The sequence below is a fragment of the Lepidochelys kempii genome, chromosome 9 (assembly GCF_965140265.1).
Source record: "Lepidochelys kempii isolate rLepKem1 chromosome 9, rLepKem1.hap2, whole genome shotgun sequence".
Classification (NCBI taxonomy): Eukaryota; Metazoa; Chordata; order Testudines; family Cheloniidae; genus Lepidochelys; species Lepidochelys kempii.
Window position 1 is genome coordinate 25,079,927 of NC_133264.1, and position 14,465 is coordinate 25,094,391.

The 14,465-nt window shown below is 40.7% G+C and overlaps 1 protein-coding gene across 5 annotated transcripts in view; it reads left to right on the forward strand.

The window, feature by feature from the left end:
* Positions 1-14,465, forward strand: part of PLCH1 (phospholipase C eta 1) — a 163,049-nt gene that overhangs the window by 117,873 nt on the left and 30,711 nt on the right. For all 5 annotated transcript variants that reach the window (XM_073359624.1, XM_073359623.1, XM_073359625.1 and 2 more), the window contains 4 exons: positions 2,127-2,247; positions 4,957-5,128; positions 9,125-9,232; positions 11,575-11,736. In XM_073359624.1, coding sequence (XP_073215725.1) covers positions 2,127-2,247; positions 4,957-5,128; positions 9,125-9,232; positions 11,575-11,736 — 563 coding nt within the window. The remainder of the gene's footprint in view (positions 1-2,126; positions 2,248-4,956; positions 5,129-9,124; positions 9,233-11,574; positions 11,737-14,465) is intronic.

The following is a 14,465-nucleotide window of genomic DNA, read 5'->3' on the forward strand; positions in this document are numbered from 1 at the left end:
TTGTTGTATTAAGCCAGGCACGAAATTCTTTATTCTTTTTTTTTCGGGTGGGGGAGGGAGTTCCCTTGAGCTTTTATAAACGAAAGAGAGAAGAAAAAAGCTGTATAGTGGAATAGAGGTAATTATCCAGATACTTTTAAAATTCATACACAGTTTCCTAAAAGAAGCTGAAGTAATTCTAATGGACATTGTATTTAGTGTCTTTTGAAAAATATGTTATCATGATAATGTTGGATAAATAGACGTATTTGGGCTAGTAAGTTTTCATTATGAATTTGTTGTCTGTCGTGTAGTAAATTATGGCTCTGAGAACCAGCAGAGCGCCAGACAATGGGGTTAGCAACTGGAACTTATGAGCAGTAGTGGAGGATGGCATTATACCTTTGTAAGTTAATGGCTTTAGGAATCCTGGAGGGAGGCATGTTCAGAAGCAGCACTTACTTCCTCTGTAGAAAAAGCATAGCATGAATTCCCCTCAGAGCTTGATGGAGTGAAGCAGGAGTAGCGGGTATCCATTCCTCCCTTCCTTCTCAGACACCCCACTCACTCCTACTGGCGTGCAGCACTGCTGTGAGCATTAGCAGACACCTCTGTCATCAGGATAATGGCTTCCATCTGCATGGATTGCAGTGGAGATATTGGTTCCTTCTGTGCTGCCAACCCTACCCCACCTGTAGAGGACCACTGAATCAAGAGGAGAATTTGGCCTGGTGCTTGGATATACCATTCAGACCAACTCATGTACTCTTTTCTCCTTAATTCTTGAAGATCAGGGTTTTGCCAGCCTGAGGAGTCCCTTAATTTTTTTCATAGAACTTTTGACACAAAATATTTCTCAATGTATGATCACATAAAGCAGAAACCCTGCTCATCATTGAATGAGAGTACTTTATGAGGAATAACATTTAATGTAATAATTTTCAAAATTGTCATGTGCAGTGTAGCTGTACCTGTGTTGGTTCCAGGATATTAGAGAGACAAGGTGGGTGAGATAATATGTTTTATTGGACCAATTTCTGTTCCAATGAAAGATATTACCTCACCCACCTTCTCGCTACTAATTTTCAAAAGGCAGAGCAATTTTAATGGCAATAAGCTTATCCTTCTGCATTATAATGAGGCTAATATTCAGAATTTAAAATAACAACCTCCCTGCCCTGTAAAAAAATGTATTATAATTGAGACCCATGAACAGATCTGGTAAGTTACATTTTTGAAACTGTATTTGCAAAGACCTAATAGAGCTGTTCTACAAACATGACTGGATAGGTAAACCAATTTATAAATAAATTTATGATGAAACTGGTTTTCCTGTCCACTCATGTAGTGTATATGATAACTCTATTAACTTTTTGCAATGTAAGTAATTGCTTATGATTTTCTTATTTCTAATTTTCTTATGATTTGCTATTACATTTTTCTAGTCTCCTTTCTGAAATAAAATGATCTAAAATACTTTTTCATGAATGAAATGTGATTCACGTGTGATAGTAAATTGAGCGTCAGTTTGGTAATCAGAATGTTTTGGTACTCAGAAATGTTTCACATATTCATATACAGTATGGAGATGGTATAATATATAAACTGGAGTAACAGAGTGAAAATTGATTTATATTTCCCCACAAATAAAATATCCATATTCTGAGAGCAGATAATTGAGAAAATAACCATCTTTGATAGCATATAGAAAGCCTTTCCCCCCAGCCTTAATTCACATCAGTAGTCCTATTGGCTGAATGAAATTTACGGGCAGGAATACACTGGACTGCTCACACAAATAAGGACTACTGTTGTGAGTTAGCTTCTGCAGGGTCAGGTCCTTAAGGTTGAATGTTCTTACGGAGGCTTTTCTTCTGGTTCTGATGGCAACAGATCCTTGTAATTATACTTGAAGGGAATATAAATTTATCACAGTGTTTGTATAATAGAGATCGGTCTTCGGTTGTTTGCCGTTATGTTTTGTATAGTTTGTAAAAAATACAATATGAAAGTATCAGTTTATTACACAGGATTCATGTCTGATTTACATGAACACATACAAAATTCCTCTCCCCTTCAGAAGAAAATTGTAAAAAATGTATAAGACACTGGATATTTTTTCATGTATAGTTTTCTTGTCTTGACAGTTGACTGCTGGGATGGCCCAGATGGAGAGCCAGTAGTGCATCACGGTTATACCTTTACTTCCAAAATACTCTTCAGAGATGTGGTAGAAGCTATCAGTAAAAATGCCTTTGTCAAAAATGAGTAAGTGCAATGCAGGTTCTGAGTGTAGAGCAGTCTACTTCTCTTGTGTAGTAAATCTTGTATGGAAATATTGTATCCCAATGTAAATTTCTTCCTTCAAACACACAGCGAATCTGATTATTTTCCCTATTGTTAACTTTGATTTATCTTTTAACAGTGTGAACATTTTATCTTCCCATTAATCAATACCCAGGCTACAGAGGATCTGTTATAAATCGCCAACTCAATCATCTTTTTGTTTAATATATGGAGATAGCCATAACTGTATACTTTCAGAGTTGTTTTGGTCCATTTTTAAGAAGAATTTTTCACTGATTTCCAGTGGGGAATTCTGCTTAAAAATTAGTGGCATGATGTTGCTTTCGGGGATAAGTGTCCTCAATTTCAGTGGCAGATTTGCCTGAAAAAGGACAAAGTTTTCTAAAATCTTCATAGTAAAAAAATCTAGGAAGTTCAAGGGTAAAGAAGGTAACATTCTGCTCATTATTTATCCTATTGTGCCTCAGGATTATAGAATATACCATATTATTAAAGTCAATCGTGATACTACCGCACCTACTGTAAGCACAACATGATACATTGAAAATGAAGGCTAGATCATTCCTGCCACCAAGATAAAAACTTTGGAAGGGGGGCAGAGAAGATTGAGAACTCCATGGGATGAACCTATAGAGCTTTTAAATACTTCCCTCTAGTGAGCTAGGTTTGCTGAGAGGATGTAGAGTGGCTAGGAAGACCAGCCCAGTGATTAGGACGGTAGCTGAGAACTTGGAAGATCCATGTTCATATCCCTGCTCCACCACGGACTCTTATTCCCCTTGTGAGGTCTCTGAAAGCTGCAGAGGGGGAGATATCCTGTTTAGGGCAACAGTATTGCTTTGCATGCTAAGTTTCAGAGCCCTAAGAGGAGAACGTGGTCTGTAGATCACTTGATCTCCTAACTCCTACTCCACACAGAACAGGGAGCCTGTGTAGTGGCCTCAGAGAGGAGATGGCAGACTATTGGGTCTGAGATCTGTGCCTGTATTCCTGTGGATCTTGGCTTTATAGACCTTCCCATGTCTATTCTGCCATCAAATTGATATTTACCCTCACACCAAATTAGCTGGAAAGCTGGTGGCATTTTCCACATGGGTTTTCCTTTCATACCTGTTTTACTCAGGAAGGGAAGGTAACTATCTATACACACAGAGAACTACCTGTGTGCATCTGTCTGTAGGGCAGAAGGCTAAAGCCAATCAAACAACTGATGCACATTGAAAAACAACGGGAGAGGGGATATTTTCACCCACACATGGTCTTACAAAGAGTGTCATGGGGTCCTTACTCTTTAGAGGACCTTGACCCATAAACAGACAACATGGATCTTCTCTGAAGCTACACTGAGCTGTTTTTAGAAATTAGGTAGCTCTTGAGACCCTAATTGACTTCAATGATGGTGCAAAGAGTGCATGTCAGGGCAGAATTTGACTCTTGTTGTCTTTATTAATGAGATAAAAATATAGGGCAAAATTCTACCTGCAATTACACCAGTGTAAATCCATAGTGACTGTTAACTTCAGTGGAATTACTCTGGATTTGCATCAGTGTAACCAGATGCAGAATTTGGTCCAGGTGGTGTAGGGCTCAACCAAACTATGTGTCCCTCTGAGTTTATTCATTAGTTTTCAACCTTTTTTCATTTGAAGACCCCTAAAAATTTTTGAATGGAGGTGCGTACCCTTTTGGAAATTGTAGACATAGTCTTTGGACCCTCTAGGGGCCTGGGGACCACAAGTTGAAAACCAGTGTTCTATGGTAACAACAACCCTTTGCAGACCCCTTAGACAGTCTGTGGACCCCAGGGGTCTGCAGATCATAGGCTGAAAACCACTGCATTAGTGTGATGGGTGCTCAGAGAGCTGGACAGCCAAGTAGTTAGCATACCCAACTTCCAGCCCCTCATCTCTTTGTCAAAGCAGTAGAGGTGCCTGTTCTTGATTCTAAGCCGGGAATTTTCTGCTTTCTACCCACACTTGGGGCTTGGCCCTGAAGGGTGGGGTGGGGGTGGGGGGTTGTGAAATAGGGGGTCCCAGCACACAGTGCTGTGGGAAGCAGCACTGGCAGGATCCTCCCTGCAGCAAGTCCAAGTCCAGTGCTCTGGGCTACTTCTTATCTATGTGAGGGATGGCCCCTATAGTCGAAACAGTCACTCCTTTAACAGAAGAGTTCAAAGGAGCAGAGCCTTGCAGGATGTGGTGGTTAGAAACACTCTGCCTGCGGGCCTGACCTGCTCTGTGATCCCATGTCAGACTCAATCCTCCATTTGGTTTATTGGAGAAGAACTCTCTCTTGCAGCCTATCCACCACCATTTGCCTGGCCTTCTGAGCTCCTTTTAACCTGCTCCTGTAGTCCCAGAGGGGTAGAGTTACCTGGGTCCAGTATTGCCTTTCAACCCCTTTGGGCCCAGTGTGGGATTTGTACACCTCATCACAGTTAGTCAGTTTTCATGCTTTATTCAAGGAGATATGATTGTAATAGTATGATGAAAAACACAATTTTAAAAACAAAATTGCTGCTACAGAGACTGCAAGAGCAAGATGAATGTAAAACAGCCTACTTTCTAAGTTGCATTATGACTGCCTGGTCATATATCTTGAAAAGCTGTTATGAAAAGCTGTTATGAAAAGCTGTTATGATGTCATCTGGGGGTTTTGCTTTTGTTTTAGGTTTCCAGTGATATTGTCTATTGAGAATCACTGTAGTATCCAGCAGCAAAAGAAGATTGCTCAGTACCTCAAGGAAATATTCAGTGACAAACTGGACTTGTCATCTGTAATCACTGGAGATTCCAAGCAGCTTCCTAGCCCTCAAAGTTTGAAAGGCAAAATCCTAGTGAAGGTAATTTGCTACCAGTATTATGTACAGAATGTAATAACAGTCAGTATATTATACTTATCATCCTAGCTCTTGTCCCCTCAGGCCCTAAGAACGCAATTACCAGTAACACAAGCAACAGAACAGATACAGTTAGCTGGGTTTTGATCTTGTGTTTCTTTTCACACAGACATTAAAACAGGTTTTATTTCAGACTTAGCAAGTATCCTGTAAAGTGATATTACCAGGCTATATTAAATAAAATAATAATAATAGTAATAATTAATAATAATAAAAATACATAAATAATTTGTATTTATATATTATTTCATCTGAAGATCTCAAAGCATTTTACATCTGTTAATTACGTACACTTACAGTAGCCCTATGAGGTAGGAGCAATATTATTATACCCATATTTATAGCTGGGGAATATGAGGCAGCCAGGATCAAACAAGGAATCAATGGCAAAGTCAAGAATAGAATCCAAGGTCCCTGATTCCCATTCCCCTAAACTAATCTCTATCTATTCCATTTGATCTGTGGTTTTTCTAAGATGTCTTCACAGTGGTGCTAAGCACCAGTCTGCATTATGATCCTAAGCTGGGAATTTTCTCTCCTTACAGTGTATTCTTTAGGCACAATATAGAAAAGAGTGACAAATCATTTCAAATTTATGAGAAAAGCATTCTTTCCCTTCTCTTCTCACCTTCCTGCTGCTAAGAGCAACGGTTCATCAGATAAAAGCATTTTTTCATGGTACATCAGTTGTGGCTATGTAAGTGAGAAGAATGCTTCAGAGAAGAGCTAAGGAACAACAAGGGAAAAGTGTCAGTGTTGTGTCTTGAGATGAATAATTTGAACTTTTCAGTGTAAACAGTTCCTTTCTGAAAGGTATTTCAGAGAACTAGATGAAAATAATGAAATAAAGATGAAAATGCTAGATAGTACTTTGAGAGAATGAGTAATATGTATTTACCCTATCAGACTGCCTCTTTTTAATTTAATTTAGCATGGTGAGGACACTTCATTCTCTGTAAGCACAGAATTAGCTGTCTAAGCACGGAGCTGAAGCGGCCAGCATTTCAAAGTGACAAAGGCTGTTTTCACCATCATTGGAGACTGTTTGATTTCACAAAATACTGTAACTGCTATCCCATCTATTACTCATGTCAGCCCGGCATGTTAGAAAAAACAAACTTTGTTACTTATGAATCAGCAGTTTTTGGGGAAGTAACAAGCCAGTTCCACAGCTCCCTGCCATTATTTGTACTCCATTTATGCATTTGTTCATCCTTCATCCCTGAACAACATGTAGTGTTACTGGATTATCCAGACACTGAGCCTGATTCTCCCCTCACTTAGGGCTTATCCACACAAACACCTAGTTTGTGGTGGGCTGGGATGTACAATTACCCCACGCTGGCCTGCCGTATGCTAAGTATCCAGTGTACCCTGCTGTTGTGAACTAACAGTTCTGAAGTGCACTTTGATCTACCCGCTTTTGAAACGCTGTCCAAGTAGACAAGCCCTTAGGTCAGTGTAAATCAGGAGTGGCTCCACTTTCAGTGGAGTTATAAAGGTGTAAGTCAGAGGTGAATCGGACCCTCTGGCTGGCAGACTACTACTATCCATTCAAAAAAATGCAGTGTTAATGTCCTGTTTATCTCGCGGTATAAATCTCATGGAGAATAATGTAGTTTGTGGCGGTATCTGGCATTGACAAATGTAGAGAGCCTAATCAGTGGTGAAGGTAAGCACACATCACAGCATACAAGTTTAATTTCCTAGATATTAACTGGCATCTTGATTTTTATTCCTTATCAGACCTTCTATTAATACACTGCTAGGTATCTACAGAACTGCACTTACAAAGTGAGTGATCATATAGGAAAATTCAGGAAGATTTATTGTTCTGTTTACCATTGATCCTTCAAGCCTTGTATCCTGTCACCAGAAGTAGCCAACAAATGCTGCATCCATATTCCACCACACTAGCCAGCTGTTCAAAGCTAGACATGAGCTTGGGGGAAATTCCTTCCAGACCCAAGACATATTTGCCTTGCAGCAATGGATTAGCCACTAATTTCAGACTGATGACTACACTCCGAACTGTACATGCAATATTTCTATATGCTTTCCTGCTTCCCTCACGCTAACTGCCAAATGCAATCAAGTTCCCTTGTGTCTGCACTTTCCCTGCTTCTGATGTAGAGTGTCAGCCTTAGGGTCTGATTTTATAACACAGAACAGCCTGCTGGAGGTGAGCATGAAACAGCTGAGTCTCGTTATACAAAGACATTCTGACAAAAAGGCTGCGCTAGAGATGGGAGAATGTCCAATATTTTTTTGAAAACGTCAGGATAGAAAGTTCTTTGAATCCTGCAGCTGACAGTGAATTCTGCCAGTCAAAAATTAGACTTCCCAAAGGGTTTTGTTAACCCTGCCTTTGAGGCAGTTACCTCTTGTTGCAGAAATTGACTGTGACATACTGAACTTAAGAAAGCTGAGGGCCTTAGCGGTTAAAAGCATAGATAATCAGCATCTTTATAATTGTGCCCTTTGGATGCCTCATATATCTATCTGTCTATATGCTCATGTCATCCTAAGTATTCTAATGGCTAGAAAATATTGCATTCCAAGAGTTAAGTATGTAAATTATGGAGCCAAGTATTACTACCATTGGTCAGTGGAGAACAGAAAATGGAGTAATGCACAATACACTTTTGGGCTCTACTATTTTTAACACATAATAACTGAACAATAAACTGAATCTAAAAGTACTCGTGGGGCACGTACTATCTTACATAAAGTCAATTTACTGCTAGAGTTAGGACCAGCACATTGCACAGCATTTATGCTGACTAGCAGTATAATGATGCTTCAGTGCCTAATGATTTAAAAGACGTGCAGCAATATTCATGGCACGTCTGTCAAAAGCAGGCAAGATACAGATTTGCCTGTAGAGCTGCTCATCTTACTGGGAGAGGAATTCTTAAACTGTACATATTACCAATGGCAGCCCTTTTTTCATTTGAGTTTTTTTAAAAAGAGGCAACTTACTGCCAGGAAGGATTCTTTTTATTTTTTTAGCATCTCAAACTTCTTTAAGAATAGAAATGTGATGTTACCAAGACTCCAGAGATCATAGACAACCCACAGCTAAGCAATTCAGTACTGGGGGACATAACTTTAAAAGATTTGTTTTACATCACTTCAATGATAGCATCAGAGTTAGCAACTGCATGGTGTAATGAAAGGTAATAGGAAACATCAAAACATTAAATAGGTAGCATTTTCAAAATTCAAGGGGAATTGGCACCTAGCTTCATTAGGTGCTTTGAAAATCCCACGCAATATAATTAGCGCCTGTTACCAGTGCACGGAGAGACTGGTCCAGACTCATGGCGTAGTCTAAATCCATTGATGTCCATAGCAAGACTCCCATTAAGTTCAGTGGGCTTAGCATCTGGCCTTTGTGAAGGGCAATGATTATGAAGAACCTGTCCAAACTGAGATCAGAACCACACTGCCTACAATTGTGTTTGAACATTGTGTTTCTTAGCAAGGTTCTGAGGACTTGTCTACACTAGGGTTATATCTCTAAAATTTCCTACCACTTCACCTCCACCTGTGGTATCAGTAGTCCAACTACTAGCATAGACATGGTGCTGGAAGCTGCCAGTATCTTAAGTACCATGCTACGTAGATGTGCTCTGAGCAAAATGCTCTTGGCACTGGCTGGGTGTATTCCATTAAGCAGATATTTTGCTTATACTGTCCCATTAACCAGCAGTCATTTTCCTTAGGATAAACTGGTTCCCTGGGAGGTATCTGTCAAAACCTAAATGAAAAATTCTGAAACCACATGGTCATGATCACAACTTGAAAAAATGTATTCTCCCATCAGACCTTATTTGGAACTATGAACATGAACAAGAATTTTAGCCTGTCTTCTCCCCAGTAACCAACACTAGCAACTTCTACATATATTATATATATTTTTGTGCTAATTTTTAGGGTAAGAAGCTACCATATAACCTTGGAGCTGATGCTGAAGAAGGGGAGGTTTCTGATGAAGACAGTGCTGATGAAATTGAAGATGACTGCAAGTTAAAGCTCTGTTACGTAAGTGTATAACAATTATATGGCACAATTTTCTTTCCCAATCCTGTGTTCCTTACACACCCTAAACTCCCAGTTAATATTATTACTGATATAGATTAAAATTTTTGAATTTGGATGCCTAAACTCATGCACCTAAATCCCTATGTAAGCACCAGAGTGGTCTGAATTTCACAGTTCTAACGCATTCTTTTATTATTTCTTAGCCTTTTGTCTGTTTTCTCTTCTTTTTTTGTTGCCTTTAACTCCGGACCCTTTACTTACTCTCTCTTTTAAATATTTAACTCTGGTCTATTTTTTTTGATGCTTTAATTTTATTTTTAGCCATTTCCATATTTGTTGCTACCTAACAAACAGTTGTGCAGTGCTGATGCACACTATGCAACAGATGTCCAGCCCAGCAGCAGCCACACTTCACTAATTTAAAATTTTGAACAAGAAAGAAGATATTATACAGTACGGTACAAATAGAAGGGGCCAAATTCAGATTTGGCATCAGCAGATGTAACTCCATTGATCTCAGGTTTGAATTTGGCCCAGTGAGCTTGCTTTTTTATTTTACCCACACTCAGTCCCATATCATTTTAATTTATACTGACTGTTTTAATTACACACACACACACACTCTCACACACACAGTTTTCATTCATATTGAATGTTTTTACTGCAGACACACATCCCCATGTAGTTCTCAGTTGTAATAAATATTTTGCAATAGCTTTTTAAACAGATTTTGTTTTGTTTTTCTTTATCATTTACATCTGCTGTTGGGAGTTAAACATTTCACAGGCTGACTTGGGAATCAGTTTGCAGATTTAGGTACTATAGATTCCCTTCTGAACTAGTTTAGAGAAAGCAGATGTTCACGCCACTTCTTTTCATTAATTCTATGCACAGGCACCACCTACATGTCAAGAAATCAGCAAAGTCTTCTCTAGGAGTCATGTACATTGCATAAAGGGACTGAATTTCTCTCTCTCTCAAGACAGATAAATGCAGTGATACTTAACATTGAGCAAGAAGATGTGATTCATTTGATTTTTACAAAGCCTTAGGCTTTCCTATTACTTTGTGGTCAGAATGTAGTGTGATGCTATTTGAGCCATATGGTCTACAAGACAGCCTCATGGAGAAATAGAATTTTGATTTGGGTCCATGAAGCATGAGGCAAAGACTGCTCGTTCAGTGACCCAAGAAGTTATGTTCCCTCCGTATTTCTTGCAGCTTGGAACTTTTTCATATTTAGTAACAAAAAACTAAGCTACAGTGAAGGTTGCTAAATGCAATTTAGGTCCCCGATTCGCAAAGCCTTTAGGCTGTGCTTAATGTTAAGCACTTGTCTAAATCTTTGCAGGATCGGAGTTGAAGTGAAGAGATGCCATTGAATACAACTATAAATATAACCCCAAGCATTAAAAACTATGACATTTGCTAGGTAAGGTTAGTCAACCAATGGTGACCACAGCTTTAACTCCCCATTCATGCACCCACACCATTGAACAGAAACATTCTCAGTGACTGGCAGAGGCTATATTAGCTTTCCCTGGGTACTCCCTCCATCATATAGAATTATCTTAAAGGAGACACTCGAGGCAAGAGCTGCACTGCCAGGGAATGGGAGTCCTTAGACCCAACAGGGACGCACAGGGCTTCCTTGTGGGTGGCCCTGTGTCTGCCACTGGAGCATCTGTAGGATTTGGTAATAAGCCCTTACTTTCTTCCATAGGGGTGAACTCTCCCTCTCCCTCAGCAGAGGAACGAAGAGGGAATTCCACTCTGATGTGAGTCCCTTGACATCAAAAGTTCCGCTAAACATTTTTTTTCTGTGTTTGTACAGCACCTAGCACAATCAGGCCCATAGGTGCTATCACAATACAAATGACTATTATTAATAATAAAAATGCCTCATCTGTGTTCCATCAAGAAAGAGTTATAATGTTGCACTTAGTGCTCTACATTTTCAAAGGGCTGTGGCAACACGTCAGCTGTATGTTCCTCACTACATCTCAGAGAGAGTAGGTAAGTAGGTAAGATACGATTGTTCCCATATGGGGAAGCTGACACAGAGGTGCAAAATTCTGAGGTGATCTAAATGGTGACCTAAGTCAACGTAACTTACACATCAAAGGACTAAAGGGAAAAACATGGCAGGGAAAGCAGCCAATAGGAAGATGCAAACTAAAGCTTTTTCCATCATCCTAGTTGTACTTGGAAAGGGTAGGAGGAAATGTTGAGAACATCAATAGTTTGCTTGGATGGAAGCATCCATACTGCTCCATTTGGGTTACTCAAATAGAATTGGTGTGTCTGAATGTATTTTAACAGGATTTGTTTATTCATTTCAGAGTAATGGTACAACTGAGCACCAGATGGAATCTTTTATAAGAAAGAAACTTGAATCACTGATAAAAGAATCTCAAATCCGGGACAAAGAAGACCCTGACAGTTTCACCGTGAGAGCGCTGTTAAAGGCAACACATGAAGGCTTAAATGTAAACCTGAAACAGGTATGATCATTCTTTTTTCCTTCCTCGTGTTATGACAAATGCAGTAATATTAGGATAGTAGCAATATTCATTGCAGATTTGGTGTGTAATAAAAGCTCATAGTAATATTTTATAAACAACCCTTTAAATATTATTTTATCTAAAATAAGAGCTTGGAACAGTTATTTAAAAATGTTAAGAGAGGATTCTAGAACTGTCAGATGTGAAGGGTATATGTTAATCTGTATTAGTAAAGAAACTGCAGCAACTATTGGCACTGGAAGGGATTTGCCAGCATGGACTCATACGTAGATAAAGTTCACTAGTCACTGAGACTGCACATGGGTCAAAAGGTCCATGCTAATGGGTCTCATCACATCACCAGGTCCTTTGGCATAAATTGTGTCCTGTATGAGGAAAGATAAGGGTAAGTGAAGGCTGGTGACAGAATGTGAGCGAAGCAGGCGCTTTAGATATGGTCTCACTAGTATGTGTCACACTGAGAGTAGATTCTCATCCCAATTACATGGGTATAAATCTGGAGTAACTCTGTTTAAGTGAGTGGCATCATTCTGGATTATCATTGGTGTAACTGGTCCAGTCAGTTTTTTATTCCAAACTGTGGCAATATAAGAGAGTGTGACCTCAGACATTAAATAAAACAGAAACAGTTACAAAATTAATGTAGTTTTACAGCTGTGTCTTTACTCTATTTGCTTAGTGTAGCTTGAAACATATAGTAAACGATGCTAACACTTTCCACTTCCATAGCTCCTTCAGTCTGAAGATCTCAACTTACTTCACCCACAATAATTGATTAAACCTCAAGGTGAAGTAAGCAGCTAGCCATTTTATACTGAAAATATAAACTGAAAACTGAAAGGTTAGATGAGTTGCTAAAAGTGACAGAAAATCTGTGGCGGAGCTGAGAAATAGATCCCTGGAGTCCTAACTTCCATTTCTATTTAGCCATGTTCCCTCCTGTACTGCAGGGCAGATTGTAAAAACCATTTCAAAGGGTTTAATTCTGAATCACTAAAATCAATGGGAGCAGAATCAAGAGAACTTGATTGTGTAAATGTGAAGCAAAGTATTTCTGCACTGAATTTTAAACATTGTCTGAGCTTTCAAGCATACGTGACAGGGGGCAACTCACCACTGTGGCGCCTCCTGCTGGCTGTCCAGGGAAATAGAGCTGCCCTCTGCTGGTGATGTCTTACCCACTGTCACCTCTGTTCCTGGACCCACATAACTCCCTGGACCATGGCGTACTTTTCATGACACTGCCCTCTGGCTGTGCCACACTCCATGTTCCCCCCTTCTGAGGGAACTGTAGTCCACTGTCCAGCCACTTCCTTCAGTGGCAAGGAGCAGGGGGGAGGGACCTGGGCCCGCCCACTACTCCAGGTCCCGGCCCATGGACCTTATATATAGCAGCCACTTACGGCATCCCCTCGGATTCCTCTGTGGATCTCCCTGGGCCACTTCCCTGAGGCCCCAGCACCCTCTTTTCCCTAACCTCAGGGCCTCAACCTGCAGCACCAGCCTACAGCACTGCTAAGTCTAGGGTGCTTACTGCCCTCAGCCTGCAAGGCAGCCAGTCCACGACACTCCTCAAGCTCCAGAGAGTGACTGACCTTCTCTGCCCTGAGGCTCTTTTTATATGGGCCCTGATTAGCTGCTCCTCGTAGCCCCCTCCAATCGGCTGTCTCCTGCACAGCATCCCTCAGGTCTTCTCTAATTGGCTGCCTATTGTGCAGCCTCCCTAGGGTTCTCTCTAATAGGCTGCTTGTTGCGCAGCTTCCCTAGGGTTCTGTTAACGCTTTATGGTCTAGTGTGGGGGCAGACGCCCCATCACAGCATATTACAGTGAGTTAATAACCAGTGATACTTTCTTAGGGCCTGATTTACTAATGGGCATAGCATTTACTGCTGTGAGTCGCCCATTGATTGCCCCGAGATGCTGCTAGGTAATTTGAGCCTGCAGCCCACTGTCTTTCCCCAAACCTCCGCTACTGCTCCACAAGAAGGATGTGGAAAAATTGGAAAGAGTCCAGCGGAGGGCAACAAAAATGATTAGGGGGCTGGAGCACATGATTTATGAGGAGAGGCTGAGAGAATTGGGATTATTTAGTCTGCAGAAGAGAAGAATGAGCGGGGATTTGATAGCTGTTTTCAACTACCTGAAAGGGGGTTCCAAAGAGGATGGATCTAGACTGTTCTCAGTGGCAGCAGATGACAGAACGAGGAGTAATGGTCTCAAGTTGCAGTGGGGGAGGTTTAGGTTGGATATTAGGAAAAACTATTTCACTAGGAGGGTGGTGAAGCACTGGAATGGGTTACCTAGGGAGGTGGTGGAGTCTCCTTCCTTAGAGGTTTTTAAGGTTAGGCTTGACAAAGCCCTGGCTGGGACGATTTAGTTGGGGATCGGTCCTGCTTTGAGCAGGGAGTTGGACGAGATGACCTCCTGAGGTCCCTTCCAACCCTGATATTCTATGATACTGATACCGGGAGGCTGGATAAGGAGCACCTGCCTAAAGCTGAGCATCATTCTGGCAGGTTTATACTGCCCAGCCTGCTTACTTCTTTGAGAGGGAGGGAAGCTTTGATTGGAGGAGGGAGGGTAGCAGAACCTAGGGGCCAGAGCCTCCTGAACTGAGGCCACGCCACAAGGAGAAGGAGCCCATTTCCAGATTGATAATCTCTTTTGTTGAAAATGAATTTACTGGTGAGACCAAAGCCCCACCTTG